This window comes from Ixodes scapularis, unplaced genomic scaffold (assembly GCF_016920785.2).
Source record: "Ixodes scapularis isolate PalLabHiFi unplaced genomic scaffold, ASM1692078v2 PGA_scaffold0__279_contigs__length_252992795, whole genome shotgun sequence".
Lineage (NCBI taxonomy): Eukaryota > Metazoa > Arthropoda > Arachnida > Ixodida > Ixodidae > Ixodes > Ixodes scapularis.
This window is the reverse complement of record NW_024609835.1, coordinates 43082410-43095665: the sequence shown is the minus strand read 5'-3', so window position 1 is coordinate 43095665 and position 13256 is coordinate 43082410. Positions and strand designations below refer to the sequence as shown.

The 13256-nt window shown below is 46.1% G+C and overlaps 1 protein-coding gene across 2 annotated transcripts in view; it reads left to right on the top strand.

The window, feature by feature from the left end:
* Window positions 1–13256, top strand: part of LOC8032973 (integrator complex subunit 8) — a 52660-nt gene that overhangs the window by 17314 nt on the left and 22090 nt on the right. For both annotated transcript variants that reach the window (XM_029966893.4, XM_040209311.3), the window contains 8 exons: window positions 1457–1517; window positions 3306–3482; window positions 5275–5367; window positions 5913–6145; window positions 6462–6591; window positions 8592–8656; window positions 9207–9340; window positions 12734–12867. In XM_029966893.4, the coding sequence (XP_029822753.2) occupies window positions 1457–1517; window positions 3306–3482; window positions 5275–5367; window positions 5913–6145; window positions 6462–6591; window positions 8592–8656; window positions 9207–9340; window positions 12734–12867 (1027 nt within the window). The remainder of the gene's footprint in view (window positions 1–1456; window positions 1518–3305; window positions 3483–5274; window positions 5368–5912; window positions 6146–6461; window positions 6592–8591; window positions 8657–9206; window positions 9341–12733; window positions 12868–13256) is intronic.

Below are 13256 nucleotides of genomic sequence, written 5' to 3'. Positions count from 1 at the left end.
GGCATTATTTTGTTCACATGCCACTACTAGAATCTCGTTACATGACACGTAAACAGCGTTTCGGTAAGGATCACGGCCCGGGCCCGGGGAGCGGGGGGGGGGGGGGGGGGCGGGCGGCGGGCAGAGTTCCCCCCCGGATCTCACCAGGGGGGGCACGAGCCCCGATGCCCCCTTGTACTCTACACCTATGGTTGAAGGCAGGGAGGGGCAAAATACATGCAAATATGTATCCATTTTGAAAAACAGCGCGAATACCACACGGACAAGAAGGAGGAACACAAAGGACGAGCGCCTCGTCCTGTGTGTTCCTCCTTCTTGTCCGTGTGGTATTCGCGCTGTTTTTCAAAATGAATTCATACCAACTCGCCCAACTTTCCATTAAAATATGTATCGAAATACAAATACAAAATGCTTTGTCAAAAATGTATTTAATTACAAATCTAATTACATTTCCAAAAAAAGCATTTAAGTACAAGATACAAATACAACCAAATGTATTTGGTCTCCTCCAAAAACTTTTCCAAATACATTCCTCAAAATTTGCGTCAGCGACTTCAGGGCACCTGCAACGGGTTTCTGGGCATCTCATTTTAATTTTCCATTGCACACTCAGCAATTAGTGTGCGAGGCTCTAGTAACGTAATAGAGATATAATCACAAAAAAAAATGTAATCAACTGGAATGGAATAGGGGAAAAAGTACAGAGCTTCAAGCAGCTTTTTTTGTCGATTACATTTTGGTATAGACCAACAAAGAACCGAGACGACCAAGACACGCAGCACTAGCTAGAGAATTTTTTATTGTTGCAACTCGCACCAGTTACGAAAATCTGGATGATTCGAGCATTTAGAATGTTCCAGACAAATATATGGAATCAGCCTGGAAAGCATCACAAGTTGTCACAGGCACTTATTTAGCCAGTCTGCCTGTGAACGTCGATTTCCTCACTCCTGGACTAGCACCGTAATCACAAAGTCACTAAACGCTTGTGCTTGATTTAGAGACACTGCATTTGGTGCAGCACATAGTTTTCTTCCTTCTCTGGACAGTGACAATAAATTTGAGGGATGTATTTTCGCCCACAAAATTGTATTTAATTACAATTGTATTTGAAATACCTACGTTTTAGTATTCAAATACACACGTCAAATACATTACCCAATTTGTAATTAAATACAAATGCAAAATACACAAAGTATTTGAAATACGTATTTCAAATACTTGTATTTGAAATACGTATTTAATTCCCATCCCTGGTTGAAGGTAATCTTAAGATTTTTAAATATGCTATTCCACACTTACTTTCATTGATTTTATGTGCTCTTAGAGATATTGAATTCCCACCTAGACAAGGGTCTACTGTGATGGCAAATATTTTCTTCTGGAAGGTTGCCTACTTGATTGGCAGTTTTGGCATCACTGGGGGTGTAGCTACCAACTGTTTCTCTGCCTGCAGGCCAGGGCAGGTGGATCCGACCCAGGTGGCACCTGAGGTGGCCGACGCAATCACCAAAGCGGTGAGCCTGTCTCACCTTACTCGCTCTGGTCTTCCTCTTGCTCGTACTCCACCTTCAGGGTGGTCTGTGGCGGCCTTGACTGGTGCTCATATCTGTCATCTTGCACTGCCCACACTTCGGAACATCCCTAAAGTTTCCGAAAGACATGTTATAGGAGCTTCCATGTAACGACGCTTGTTCTTCCAATCCTAGGATCTGGTTGTAGAAGCGCTACCAAAGAAGGCGAGCGGACACTAGTGCCATTTTCATTGGAGCAATTCGGCTCATGGCTGCTAAATGTTTACAGTGGCAGCTGTTAGTGGGAGGGAACCTGTAGTGCTGAACTCGTGAAGGTTGCTCCCAACATTCCACTTGTCCACTTTATGTTCGGTTAAATTTAGTATGGCTATATTTATCAAGTTTGGCATGTAAACAACAAAATTGTTGCACCTATCCTAATCGAAAGAAGTTAATAAATCTGCTTGCTATATGCAAATATTCTTTCTTCAATTTTATATTTGACAAAAAAAAAAAAAGAGACAAGCACTAATGATGAGTGTGGGCTGTTAAGACATTGCTGCCTGGCTTATACTCTCGCATAATTGTGGCGGGATAACCCTGTTGAGTGCGCTTCTCACCAGGCACTGTGCACTGCAGAGAAGCAATACCCACGGAGCCCATGAGCTCTGCAGGTATTGATTCCTGCAGTGCACAGGTGTTTAGAATGAAGCATACTCTACGGGGCTAACTCATCACAGTTCAGCTTGAAACAAATATAGAATAGCATATTATTAGAAGCTACTATTAAAAAATCTCAAAATATTTGCACAACTCTACTAGTTTTATTACTGCCTCATTAGTAAAATTAAATTTCACACTTAAGCAAAAAAAAAAAAAATTCTATGACTATTTTTAATGCCAGCTCTTCCCGAGCCTCTCCTTGGTGCTTCGGTGAGCTGTGGAATGTCTTGGACAAGTTTAGTGACGTGGGCGGCGGCTGCAGACGGCTCATGAATTTACAACCCAGACCTAACTCTCAAAGGCTCGAGTTCAGCTGCGGAATTCTGCGAGTGAACAGTTTTAACTTAAAACATTCTTTGGCTAAGTGATCGGCATTTCATGAAACCCACGTCATAAAAGTGAAGCCCGGATTAAAGCGTGGCCGCAAGGCTCGACACTGATTGGTTGACGAGTGGGAGAGGAGGAGTGAGGTTCTCAATGCCGATTGGTTAGCGGAGAGATCATGTGACCAGAGGGGTAGGCAGGGAGGAGCACGACCACCTGTGCGCACTGAGGGAGAGCAGCTCGAAGTTATGGGCGGCTCTAGAAGATCGCCAGGTTTATCAGCCAAATTAACGGTAGTATTGCTTCATTAAAAAAAAACAAATATCAAGCGTACACATGGTGCGCGACTATCTGACGAAGAGTGCCGTGAACGTACGCTTCTGGCATCTGGAAACTCCGAGTGTCGCTAGACGTTTGTGATGCTAGATCATTTTACGTAGGCAACGCAGTTGCCTAGCAATTAGCCATCAATTTTTGACGAGCGGGTTTATAAGGTCCCTTTTTGCTGCCTGCAACTTGTGGCACTGATGCAGTTTGGTGTTTTGAAATATGTGGGCTTAATCTGTCACTGCACGTTCTTTGTTGGTTGAAGCAGGAGTGAGCTCTGTGCATCTCTGTGTTGCTTTTGGCCAGTGACCCGAGATGGAGTGGTCTTCATTACCCCGTTACCCACATTACGCCCCTGGGGCCTCGTCTCGGTGCAGTGGTGTCATTTTTCTACTGGCGTTCGTCTCCTTCTTTCAGTGTGAAGAGGAGTGTGAGGCTGCCTCCTCGTTCCTGGAGCGTCTTCTCTCGGAGCGGTGGCCCGTGCGCGTGCCCACCATAGCCACCTTTGCGGTGCTCAAGAGGGAGGAACCTCCGAGCCAGAGCCACCATTGGGACAGGGGTGTCATGGCCTCTCAGGATGACCTCTCCTGCCAGGTGATAATGCATTCCTCTTGTCGGATTTCAGCCTTCTCCTCGCATGTGTACGTACATGCATACATGACTTTGCATCACTCCCAAGCTTTTTTGGTTTCTTTCAGCTTGAATGGTGATGTGTCATGACATGTAGCAGGTTAGCTTTGTTAACTTAGAAATACTCTCCCATGCCCCCATTAATGCATGGTCAAAGGTGTATCTCCAAGCACCATTTAACGGCTTCGCCGATGCAGGGAACTCCTTCCCCGTGTAATGTATTGGGGAAGAGCAACACGGTGTGTGGTGCCTTCTCTGAGCGCGAGTTTATGACTCGTGCTACTAAAAATAAATGGGATATAGAGGCATTGCATAGTCTATAGTGAGAATGCTTGCTTGGGATGCATTGTACGAAGGATAGTGAACAATACATACAGCAAGTTAAAGCTTCCAATAGTGGCCTGTCTTGGGTACCAGCATGTACAGTGTGCCTCAAACTTAACGCCGCCACAGGGTTTCCAAACACTGAGCCCGCGTCGGCTGCTTCCTGTTAAATTTGTCACCACAAAGGTCGGGATGCCTTCCCTGAATCGGGTAGAATCAGGAACCCAAACATTCTTCAGATAGTTCAATCGGCCGCAGGGACTGTCAGAAACGGCAAATGCTGTGGCGACTTTAAGTTTGAAGTGCACTGTACATTTACAACATGCTTGTGCACTGCATGCACAATGTGTGTAGTTTGGGTAGGCTACACTCATGTCGTAACAATCAAAAAAGTGCAGACAAAAATTATTACTCTATAAAAGCTTTTTCTGGCACAATCACTCACTCAAGGAAAGCACTTTCTAAGCCCATTCACTTGCACCTATTCTCCCCACATTGCGTCACAGAACTTTTGCAGTTGAGTATAAATACTTGTGGCCGCCTTATTCTAGATGCTTCAAACAGGCCAGCTTCATAGCAGCCTATACTTGGTGTCAATTATTTTGTGCCACATCATCAAGGGTAGCATAGTTTTTACGGTGTTCCAGCGCCGTCAAACCTATTAGCCCGAGTGCATGACTGCATTTAACGTCTGTTTTGCACGAGAGTGTGTGTGAATCAGGCACATATTGAAGCCACATACTTCCACAGCAGTCCGTGGCTGCTGCACCGTGAAAACTGCCTTGACAGTTTACATGGCACAAAAAAGTTAATGGTGACTGTAGGTTTGTTGTGCAATGAAACAATCAAAATGTAACAGATTATGCAACATTAAGATAAATGTAACAGATTATGCAACATTAAGATAAATGTAACAAATTATGCAACATTAAGATAATGCTGAAACCCTGTTTATTCTTTTTTCATCTAATTCGGCACTCCTGTCACTGCTCAGAAGGGGTTAGCAGTATGTATATGTAGCGAACAAGAAATCATCAGCAAAAAATCCCATTTACAATACCTGCGAACGGTACGAAGTCAATCTTTGTTGGTCATACTTGTTTTGATGTAACTCTGCTCACTTCACTGCAAATTAAATGGAACATTCAGTGTTTATGTTTCAGGCCAATGGAGAGCAGGGAGGTAACTGACTAAAGAATTTAGGATAAACCTAGAGCTACTAGGAACCATGTGCCTTCATCATACCCCATCAGGCTGTGTGTGCCTTGGTCGAAACTTCAACCTGTTCCCAGGCAGCATGCTTTCTCGGAACGACAGAATCAGCTCCTGTTTTATGGCACAATGTCATAGGGGGGCATAGGGCATGCGAAAAGACGCAGGTCTGTGACGAGGTAGGGCAATATTTCAAGGTGCTGTCTTTGTTTTCTGGCAGATTTCGTATGAGCTTGGTGCATTTCACTTCTACAAAGAGCGCTACCAGCAGGCTGCAGAGCGCTTTGAATCTGCTCTGCGACTTTACTCCAAGGTCAGTATACAGGGCCACTTGTCTTGACACTGGCACTTTTATACATCTTATGAGGTGTGAAAATAAGAATGAATGTATAGTTGCTCTCAGAACAAGAGTTGTGAGGGAGCATTTTCATCTGCCACATTTCATATTCATGTTTAACTGCTATGCTCAAATGGTGTGTTAGTTTTGCATGTGTGACATACCTCGATGCACAGTTGATGCTTCACCAGTCGTACGGTGTCATACTGAAGTCCAGACAAAGGAAGGAGGCTTGGCACTTCTTTATGTATTAGTTGAACTTAGTAGTGCACAGGATGTGCATGGTACATTCCATGAGTCCAGCTGGAGGGCCGAGTCCTAGATTTTTTCAGATCCGCTGAAATTCTTGGGCTTTTTTACGCAACCTCACTCTTGTTCTAGTGTTAGAACGCTTCAAGTCAATGCTAGCTCTACAGCGAAGACACTGAACGTTATTGAACACCAGTCCGCGAGTCCTGGTGCTTGATAAGTGTGTCGTGCCGAAGAGATACTGTACTTGGGTCCTTGCCGTCCGCCTGCAGCTGAAGCAGAGGCAGCTGAGTCAGCTGGACCTGGGCCGCCTCAAGGGCTTCTGCCTGGCATGTCGTTCAGGGGGCTCGAGGCGTCCCAGCTCACTGCTGGAGAAGCTCAAGGCCAGCCTCACCGCCAATTGCAAGGGCCTCGTGTCCGTGCTGCTCGAGGACAACGTCAAGCGGGAGATCCCGCTTTGGGAGCGGGACATGGCCGAGCTCCGAGCGCACCAGATGCTCCCCAAGTGCGTAAGCGTTTGCCCCCCCCCCTGTGCTCTGCCTTGACGCACGTTCGTGACCCCCCCCGTGTGCAGGGTCATATGATTTATGGGCCACATTTTCAATACAAGCTATGAGAAGGCAAAAGCATTGGTCGTTTGCAAGCGTTTCCAACTTTTCCTTGGCCTACCCACCTGCCAGCCTCGTCATCACGCAAAAGCTCGCGCATGCACACGCACTCTGCATGGGAGGCATCTATCATTAAATGGCAGACGCTCTGCATGCTTTGAGTTGCTCCCCCACTTAAACCTGGGCTGTCTACTCTCCCCCTTCTGCTGCCAGCACCGAGGTGCCCACGCAGGTGAGCCTGTGCAACTGCATCCGCAAGGTAGTGGAGGGGGACCTCTCTTTGTGCGGCACACAGATCAGCTGGGCCACCATGGACAAGGCGTGCATCATCTTCCTCAATGAGGTGGGGCTCCCGGTCATCCCCGTCCCCTCTCCAGTGCAAGATTTTGTTTGTTGCTGTGGTCTCTGACAGGATGAGACTCAGATGTCCCACTTCCGGCGCGAGTTTCTTACCTTCAGTGATGCTTTGACATCTCGTGAGCCTCGAGTGTGCACGCTATTGATGGGCCGAACTTTCGCTGAGTTGAAAATTTGGCGCCGAAGTTTTGCGGAACTTTTCAAAAGACTTGGAAAAGATTCGGCAAAAATACAGTGTTGCCAAACTTAAAGTTGACATTTCGGTTTCACTGGCGAAAAAGTTTTTTTTCTTTTTAACCTCAGTGCATCTTTAATGCATATTGACACAGTTATTATTAAATAAGGTGATATTCTACAAGATAATTGTATCGGTGTCATTTTTGTGTGTTTACTGGAAATTTTATGGTGACTTGCAGAAGTGGTGTGACAACAAGGTTGGGTAGTAGCAGGCGCAGTCATGATATGCAAGTTTCCATTTTGAGGCCTCATTAGCTCAGGCTTGCAAGTGTGCACATTTTTAAAATAAAGGCAGTAACACGGTAACACTGTGTTCTTACTTTCTCTGCGAGTCACTGTTCCATACTCTAAAATGAATGCAATGGCTGCTGAGCCTCCACCAGAATAGATAATATTGCAAGTGTGCATGTTCTTCGATTTGAGTCACTCAGCACCAGCTTTGCATGAAAGTGTGCGTGCCATATTCGCAACGTCTCATTTTTATCTTTTAAAATGGCAGTTTCTGGTGTTAGGACGCATATGGACATTTAGGAAGATGAAGAGTCAGGAATGTCCAATGTGCAACGTCGAGCATGATAGTTGTGTTCAGTTTTATGCGTTTAGATGAAAACCGTAAAAAAATGCAAATTAAAAAGCAAAATTTTTTTATTTTGGCACAAACTTATTGTGAGTTCATGAAAAGATTGCTATAATTGCGACGAGTACTTTAAAGTACTTGTCAGTCGATGTTGCAGCTACCACATTGCATCACTGGAAAGATCAAATGAAAATCACGTTATCCAGAATGTACCACATCATTCTTCACTTGCGTACAATCTTCTGTTGATGAGGCAGAAAATATAGAAGAGAACCACACTTGCAAAGACTGACAAACACAGTTACCATGTCGCCTACTCCACACCTGTACTAGTACCTGCACGACTGCACGGCATCCAATTGTAATCCATGGCCTTGTCGTGTTCTTGCGCATGCACATACATTTGCCGAATTTTTGCTGAATCTTTGCCAAACTTTCCTTCAAGAGTTTGGCATGGGCCGAACTTTGCCAAATCTGAAGTTTGGCAGATTTGGTCCATCGCTAGTGCACGCACAACTAAGGCACCAAGGAAGGCAACAAGCGCATTCTGACGGTCGGGCATTCGAAAGAGACGTCTTGCTGTTCTCGTCCTGTTAGTGAATGTAGTTGCAACTGTGGTGCCGACCATTGACTCGAAAACTGTCGACCTAGATGAATGCGCCACTTACTCGAGAACAGATACTCATATACATGACAACATTAGCACCACACACGGGGTTCGCAGATGGGTTATTGCAATTGAAACTATGACACAACAGCAACGTAACCTGTTATCTGCAGTGGGTACTATTGCAGTCTTTAGACAGTTATTTCAGAACAAAGCATTAAATATATTTCACTTGGCAGACCATTCTGGTTATTGATTATGTTGGAGAATAAAGTGGTGCTCACTGATCAGAGCCTTATCAAGTGGTGCATAGCAGTGTTCTCCATAACCTTTCGGGGCAATTGCTCTTATCTTGTGATACCTGTAATGGCAAAACAGCATGAGAATCATTTTTACATATGCAAAAGTTATTCTAGGGAGGACCGGAAAGCGCTCAGATACATTCCTGGCCATTTGGTTCTTGTTTGATGTAGTAATTACGTGCCCTCTAATTGCGGAAGTCAGCATCACAAAGAAAGCTTTTTTTTTTATTATTCTATTTGAACAACTTATGCTCCTCTTGCAGGCCCTGAATACTGTGGTGCCTTCCCTCAACGTGAGGGAGATGGGCTTGGTTCGCAACTTGGTTGGGTAAGTTGCCTCTTTGTTGCGTCGTATTTCACCCATAAGCCAATAGGCCAATGTGCCTATAGACCAAAAACATACTCAGTAGCTGAGCATGTTAGCACACCACAGCTTGGAGCAGGTGGAGTGAAAGCTCGTGCTGCAGAACCCAGGGATTTTGGGTTCGACCCCCACCCTTGCCCGTTTCGATCTGGATGAGCATTGTACCGGCGTGCGGTTATGTGTTACTACGTACTGCGTGATGCACGTTAGAGACCTCTGGCTAGCAGTGGCACAGTACTGGCCATATTTCCCCTCTACAGCGTAAACCAGTGTTGCCGCACCTCAGAGGCAGACCGACCTTGTGCTGCATAAACACAAATGTCAATTTAAAAATTTTTTTTTAGCTGATAGATAAATATATTGATATACCAATAACCTGATAAACTAATGCACCGTTAGACCAATACATGAGTAGGTATCAATCAACCAATAGCCTATTGGTTTTCTCTATAGGAAATTTTGCTAGAGTAGCTTTTACTGGGCACTTCGTTCAGTGTTACCTCACTTTTTGCAGATACCTGTGCAAGGTGTCAGTTGATGTGTCCAAGACCCTGGCGTGCTCGGGTGTGCTCAAGAAGTACTTCCCCTCCGAGCAGGCCCCGACGGAAGCAACGCCTGGCGTGACTCTGGACAGGGCCTCCTTTGCAGGTGTTCAGCCTTCACTGAATCGGGGAATGAACGAGTGTCTGCGCACTGAATCAGATGCATTGGTCTGCCTCTAATGGTGTTGCAGTTTAAATTGCGCTAGAGTTGTGTTGGAATGCAGGTTTCGTGCTGATGAGACTTCTTTGTGACATTGCGTTGAATCGGTGGCATTGGTCTGTTTTCAAAGGTGTTGCAGTTTAAATTGCATTAAAGATGGTATCGGAGTGGAGGAGAACTTTTCATGTCAATGAGTTCCTTGGGGCCACGGGAGGGCAACGTAAAGTCTGCAAACTTAGCAAACTCGACACAGACAAGGGCATTATATTCCCACAATGAGTTAAACCATAGCCTCCTCTATACGGAGAAAGCCTGGCACATCGACGACGGAGCCATAGGGCGCGCGGCCGCAGGAAAAAGGAGAGGAGGAGCGCGCCGAACGGTGACCAATATGGTAGCGCAGAGCAGAAAGGGCAGACCTAGACAGCGAGCGCTTGGGTCATGAGCGGCCGCTCCCCGAACCACGCTTGTTTTTGTGTTTTCGTCACCGTCGTATTTGTACTCCGGGAGAAACGGGCGCGGCGATTCGAAAGGGCGCAGGGAGAAACGGGAAAGGGTGGACGTTGAGTTTCTCCTCTCCACGATAGCGACAAGAAAAGAGAGAGAGAAAAAAAAAAAAGATTGTTTCTGCGTTTGGCCGTTCGCTCTTTTGTGGCGCTAACGGGCAAGGTTCTCTCCGCTCCCGCTTCTCCGCCCCTCCTTTCCCATTTACGGCGGCCGTCTTTTCACGCGACGCGCCAGGCTTTCTCCGTATAGAGGAGGCTATGGTTAAACATACTATACTTTCCAGCCCCAGCCATATCCAGAGTGTGACAAAATTTATAGTTAGTTGGACCAGATGGATTACTATAAGTTGCTAGGATTGATGTGACTAGTGCCTTAATTGTGGCTATAATTAATGTTACTTGAGGCCATAATAACTGCGGCCACCATTAATATGACTACCATAAGCCAAATCTAGAGTTGCTAGGGGGCAGATGTGTTTGGTGAGAATTTGAAGAAAAATAGAGCCTTTGCAAGATCCGAAATTTTAGTTTTCTTTAAAAACCCAGATGGGAGTGAGAAGTGCAGTTGAACCCGGATATATAGAATTCAAAGGGGATTGTAAAATAGTTTGATATATTGATAATTTGATATACAAAAATATGTTAACTTAAGCTCCAATTTAAATTCCTGCGCGCCTCTGCTAATACATAAGGTTGCGACAAACGGGATCTTACCAAATAGAGCCTCTTAATATAATAGCTTAGTTGGTGAAGATCACAAACACCGCCGCGTTTACGCGTGATGGTGTTCGCGATCGTTTACGCAGGGCCACTACATGCACACAGCGCTGGCAACAAAACATGAAAATAATTTAAAAAAATGAAAGAACGGAAAAAGCGAGCTGCTCGAAAAAAACAAAAAAAACTTTTGTTGCCCTCCCCCCCCCCCCCAAAAAAAAACAACAAGAAAGAAGTAAGAAAATAAAACTGGCAAAGCAAATACGGCGAAGGAAAAAGGTAAACAAAGATAAGGCGTTCAAAGTGCGATTGCTCAATCGTCGTTGTTGACACACTCAGCTTAACGAAATCTTTTTTTTTTAAATTTTATTCCCTGCCCTTCCTACTTGCGCATGTGCCCTTCCCCATGCTTTTGCCATCCACTTTTGTAATGCAAAAGCTTTAACTGTCCCATGGAGCGAGCCGACGTCATCAATTTGAAGCGCGAAAACGGCGCCTAGTTTCCCCGATCCCAAAAATCCTATTGGCTGGTGCGCGGCGACAAGGCTCCCATTGGCCGCTGTGCGCGTCAGTTTCAATGATTGCCGCCAGATGGTGCTGCGTGTCTGTGCCGCCATCGCGCCGATAAAACTAACCGCCGCAATCCCATGCCACTACGGGCCCCGCGCCAGTTATGACGGACATGTTGGCGCGCGCTCGGAGGCTTCTGCTCGTCTCGCCGTCGACGAACATGGCGCCGCCTCTAGCATCCATATCATCGGAGGGGCTTTTATGCTTTCACATTCACAACTCGTAAGAAGTGCTTAAGTGTACCTCAGCTTTTTTTTTTACGGCTTATTTCTTTTTTTTACAATTGCTCTTTTGCTGCGTATCCCCGCATCCCCGTGCGTGCATGCTGGCTTGGCGGTCTGCCAGTCCCGCAGCGCAAGCTATGTGCTCGCCTCAGGCACAATCCGAGGCGCGATCCGACCGCGGGCAGCCGTGCTTTGTTCGCTATATTAAGTGTCCCCGCCATGGGAGTTTGATACAAAAATGCAATGCTCCTATACTATTACATGTGATTTTCAAGGTGATGTTTGGACTGTTCGATATAAACAGTAATTTGAAATACCCAGGTGTGATATAACCGGGCTCGACTATAAATATATGTGTAGCACAAATCTTTTTCTTTTCTTCATTACATTGTTAGAAGTTGATCCTGGTCTTTTAACTAAGACACTTTGAATGGCAGGACAGTTTCCTGGCTGTGTGTTTTGCTGAGCATCGAGGAATGGAATCGCATAGACCATTTATGTTCTAACCGACCCGCCCGGTCTGCATGAAAGTAACCCCGGTTATTTCAGACTAAGCCTTGAGGCCCGTACGCAGGGGCGGATTTAGAGGGGGCGTCCGGATGTCCTGACCCTGCTCTTGATTTCTGTATGTGTAAAATTTGTGGCGTAAAACGAAGGAAAGGGGGAGGGGGTTCCTGACATATGGTACGCTGACCTACACCTGACCCCCCCCCCCCCCCCCTCCCTCCCCTCAAGAAATTCCTGCATCCGCCCCTGCCCGTACACACACTTGTGTTAGCTTACAACCGAGTTCTTGCAATCTTTTATAATGAGAAAACGTACTGGCATGCTGGTGCCATTATGAGGTGACCCTGGAACTGCATTTCACTAGGCCAAGGGTTCTGCGGTATTTGCGAGATCAAATGTAGATACTATTTACAGGAAATGGTCGCTTGTAGCATTGTCAAAAGTTTATTCGAGCCAAAAACGAAAGAACAATGTGCAAAAATAAATGCGAAATACAGTAAAACCTCGTTATAACAAAACGGGATATAACAAACTAATGGATATAACAAAGCAATTATAATTCCCCTTGCTTGCTAATAGTGGGAAGAAATGGACATTGGCTATAACAAACTAATGGTTATAACGAAATAATTACGACCGCTTTTTCAACTTTGTTATAACGAGGTTTTACTGTATAGGAAAGTTCCGAGGGTTTTATTGCTACCCGGCAGGTGGCGCCAGTCTCTTCTCTCGTCGTAGGAAATGGTTTTAAGGCCCACGGTTATAAGCAGTCGCAAGTATGTGGACTAGCCTTTGGGCGTCTGTCCTTGTTTCAGAGAGTGCAGCCACACACGTGGGGCGCATGGAGCGTGCCCTGGTGGCTTCCCAAGACCCCGAAGAAATCTTGTCGCTGGTCAAGTTCCTTGAGGGATCCGTGCCGGCCGCCCGTCTGCCCACCCTCAGCTGCCACGTGAGCCTCAGCCGGGACACTACTCCTGCAGGCGCGCATTCGTGCCGTGGGCTCACCTTGAATGTTCGATCCGATTCGGCTTTAATTGATGCGCAAACGACGCAGACCAGTGAAAGAAGTAAATGGCACAGGCGCCGACTCTCGACCAAACTTTTAATGCGAAGGCGTTAACTGTCCCATGGAGCAAAGCCGGTGGCGTCTGTAACCGCGAAGAACGAGCCACAAATTCTCATTTTCCCATTGGCTGAGTGAAACGACACTTAAAGTCCCATTGGCTGCGACGCGTCATAGTTCCAAGGAACGCCACCCCACAGAGAAGCCCTCTCCTGGCGCTGGAACTTGCGCAATGGTAAAAGGGAGAGGGTTGCCTGCCGCACTGCCGCCGCACT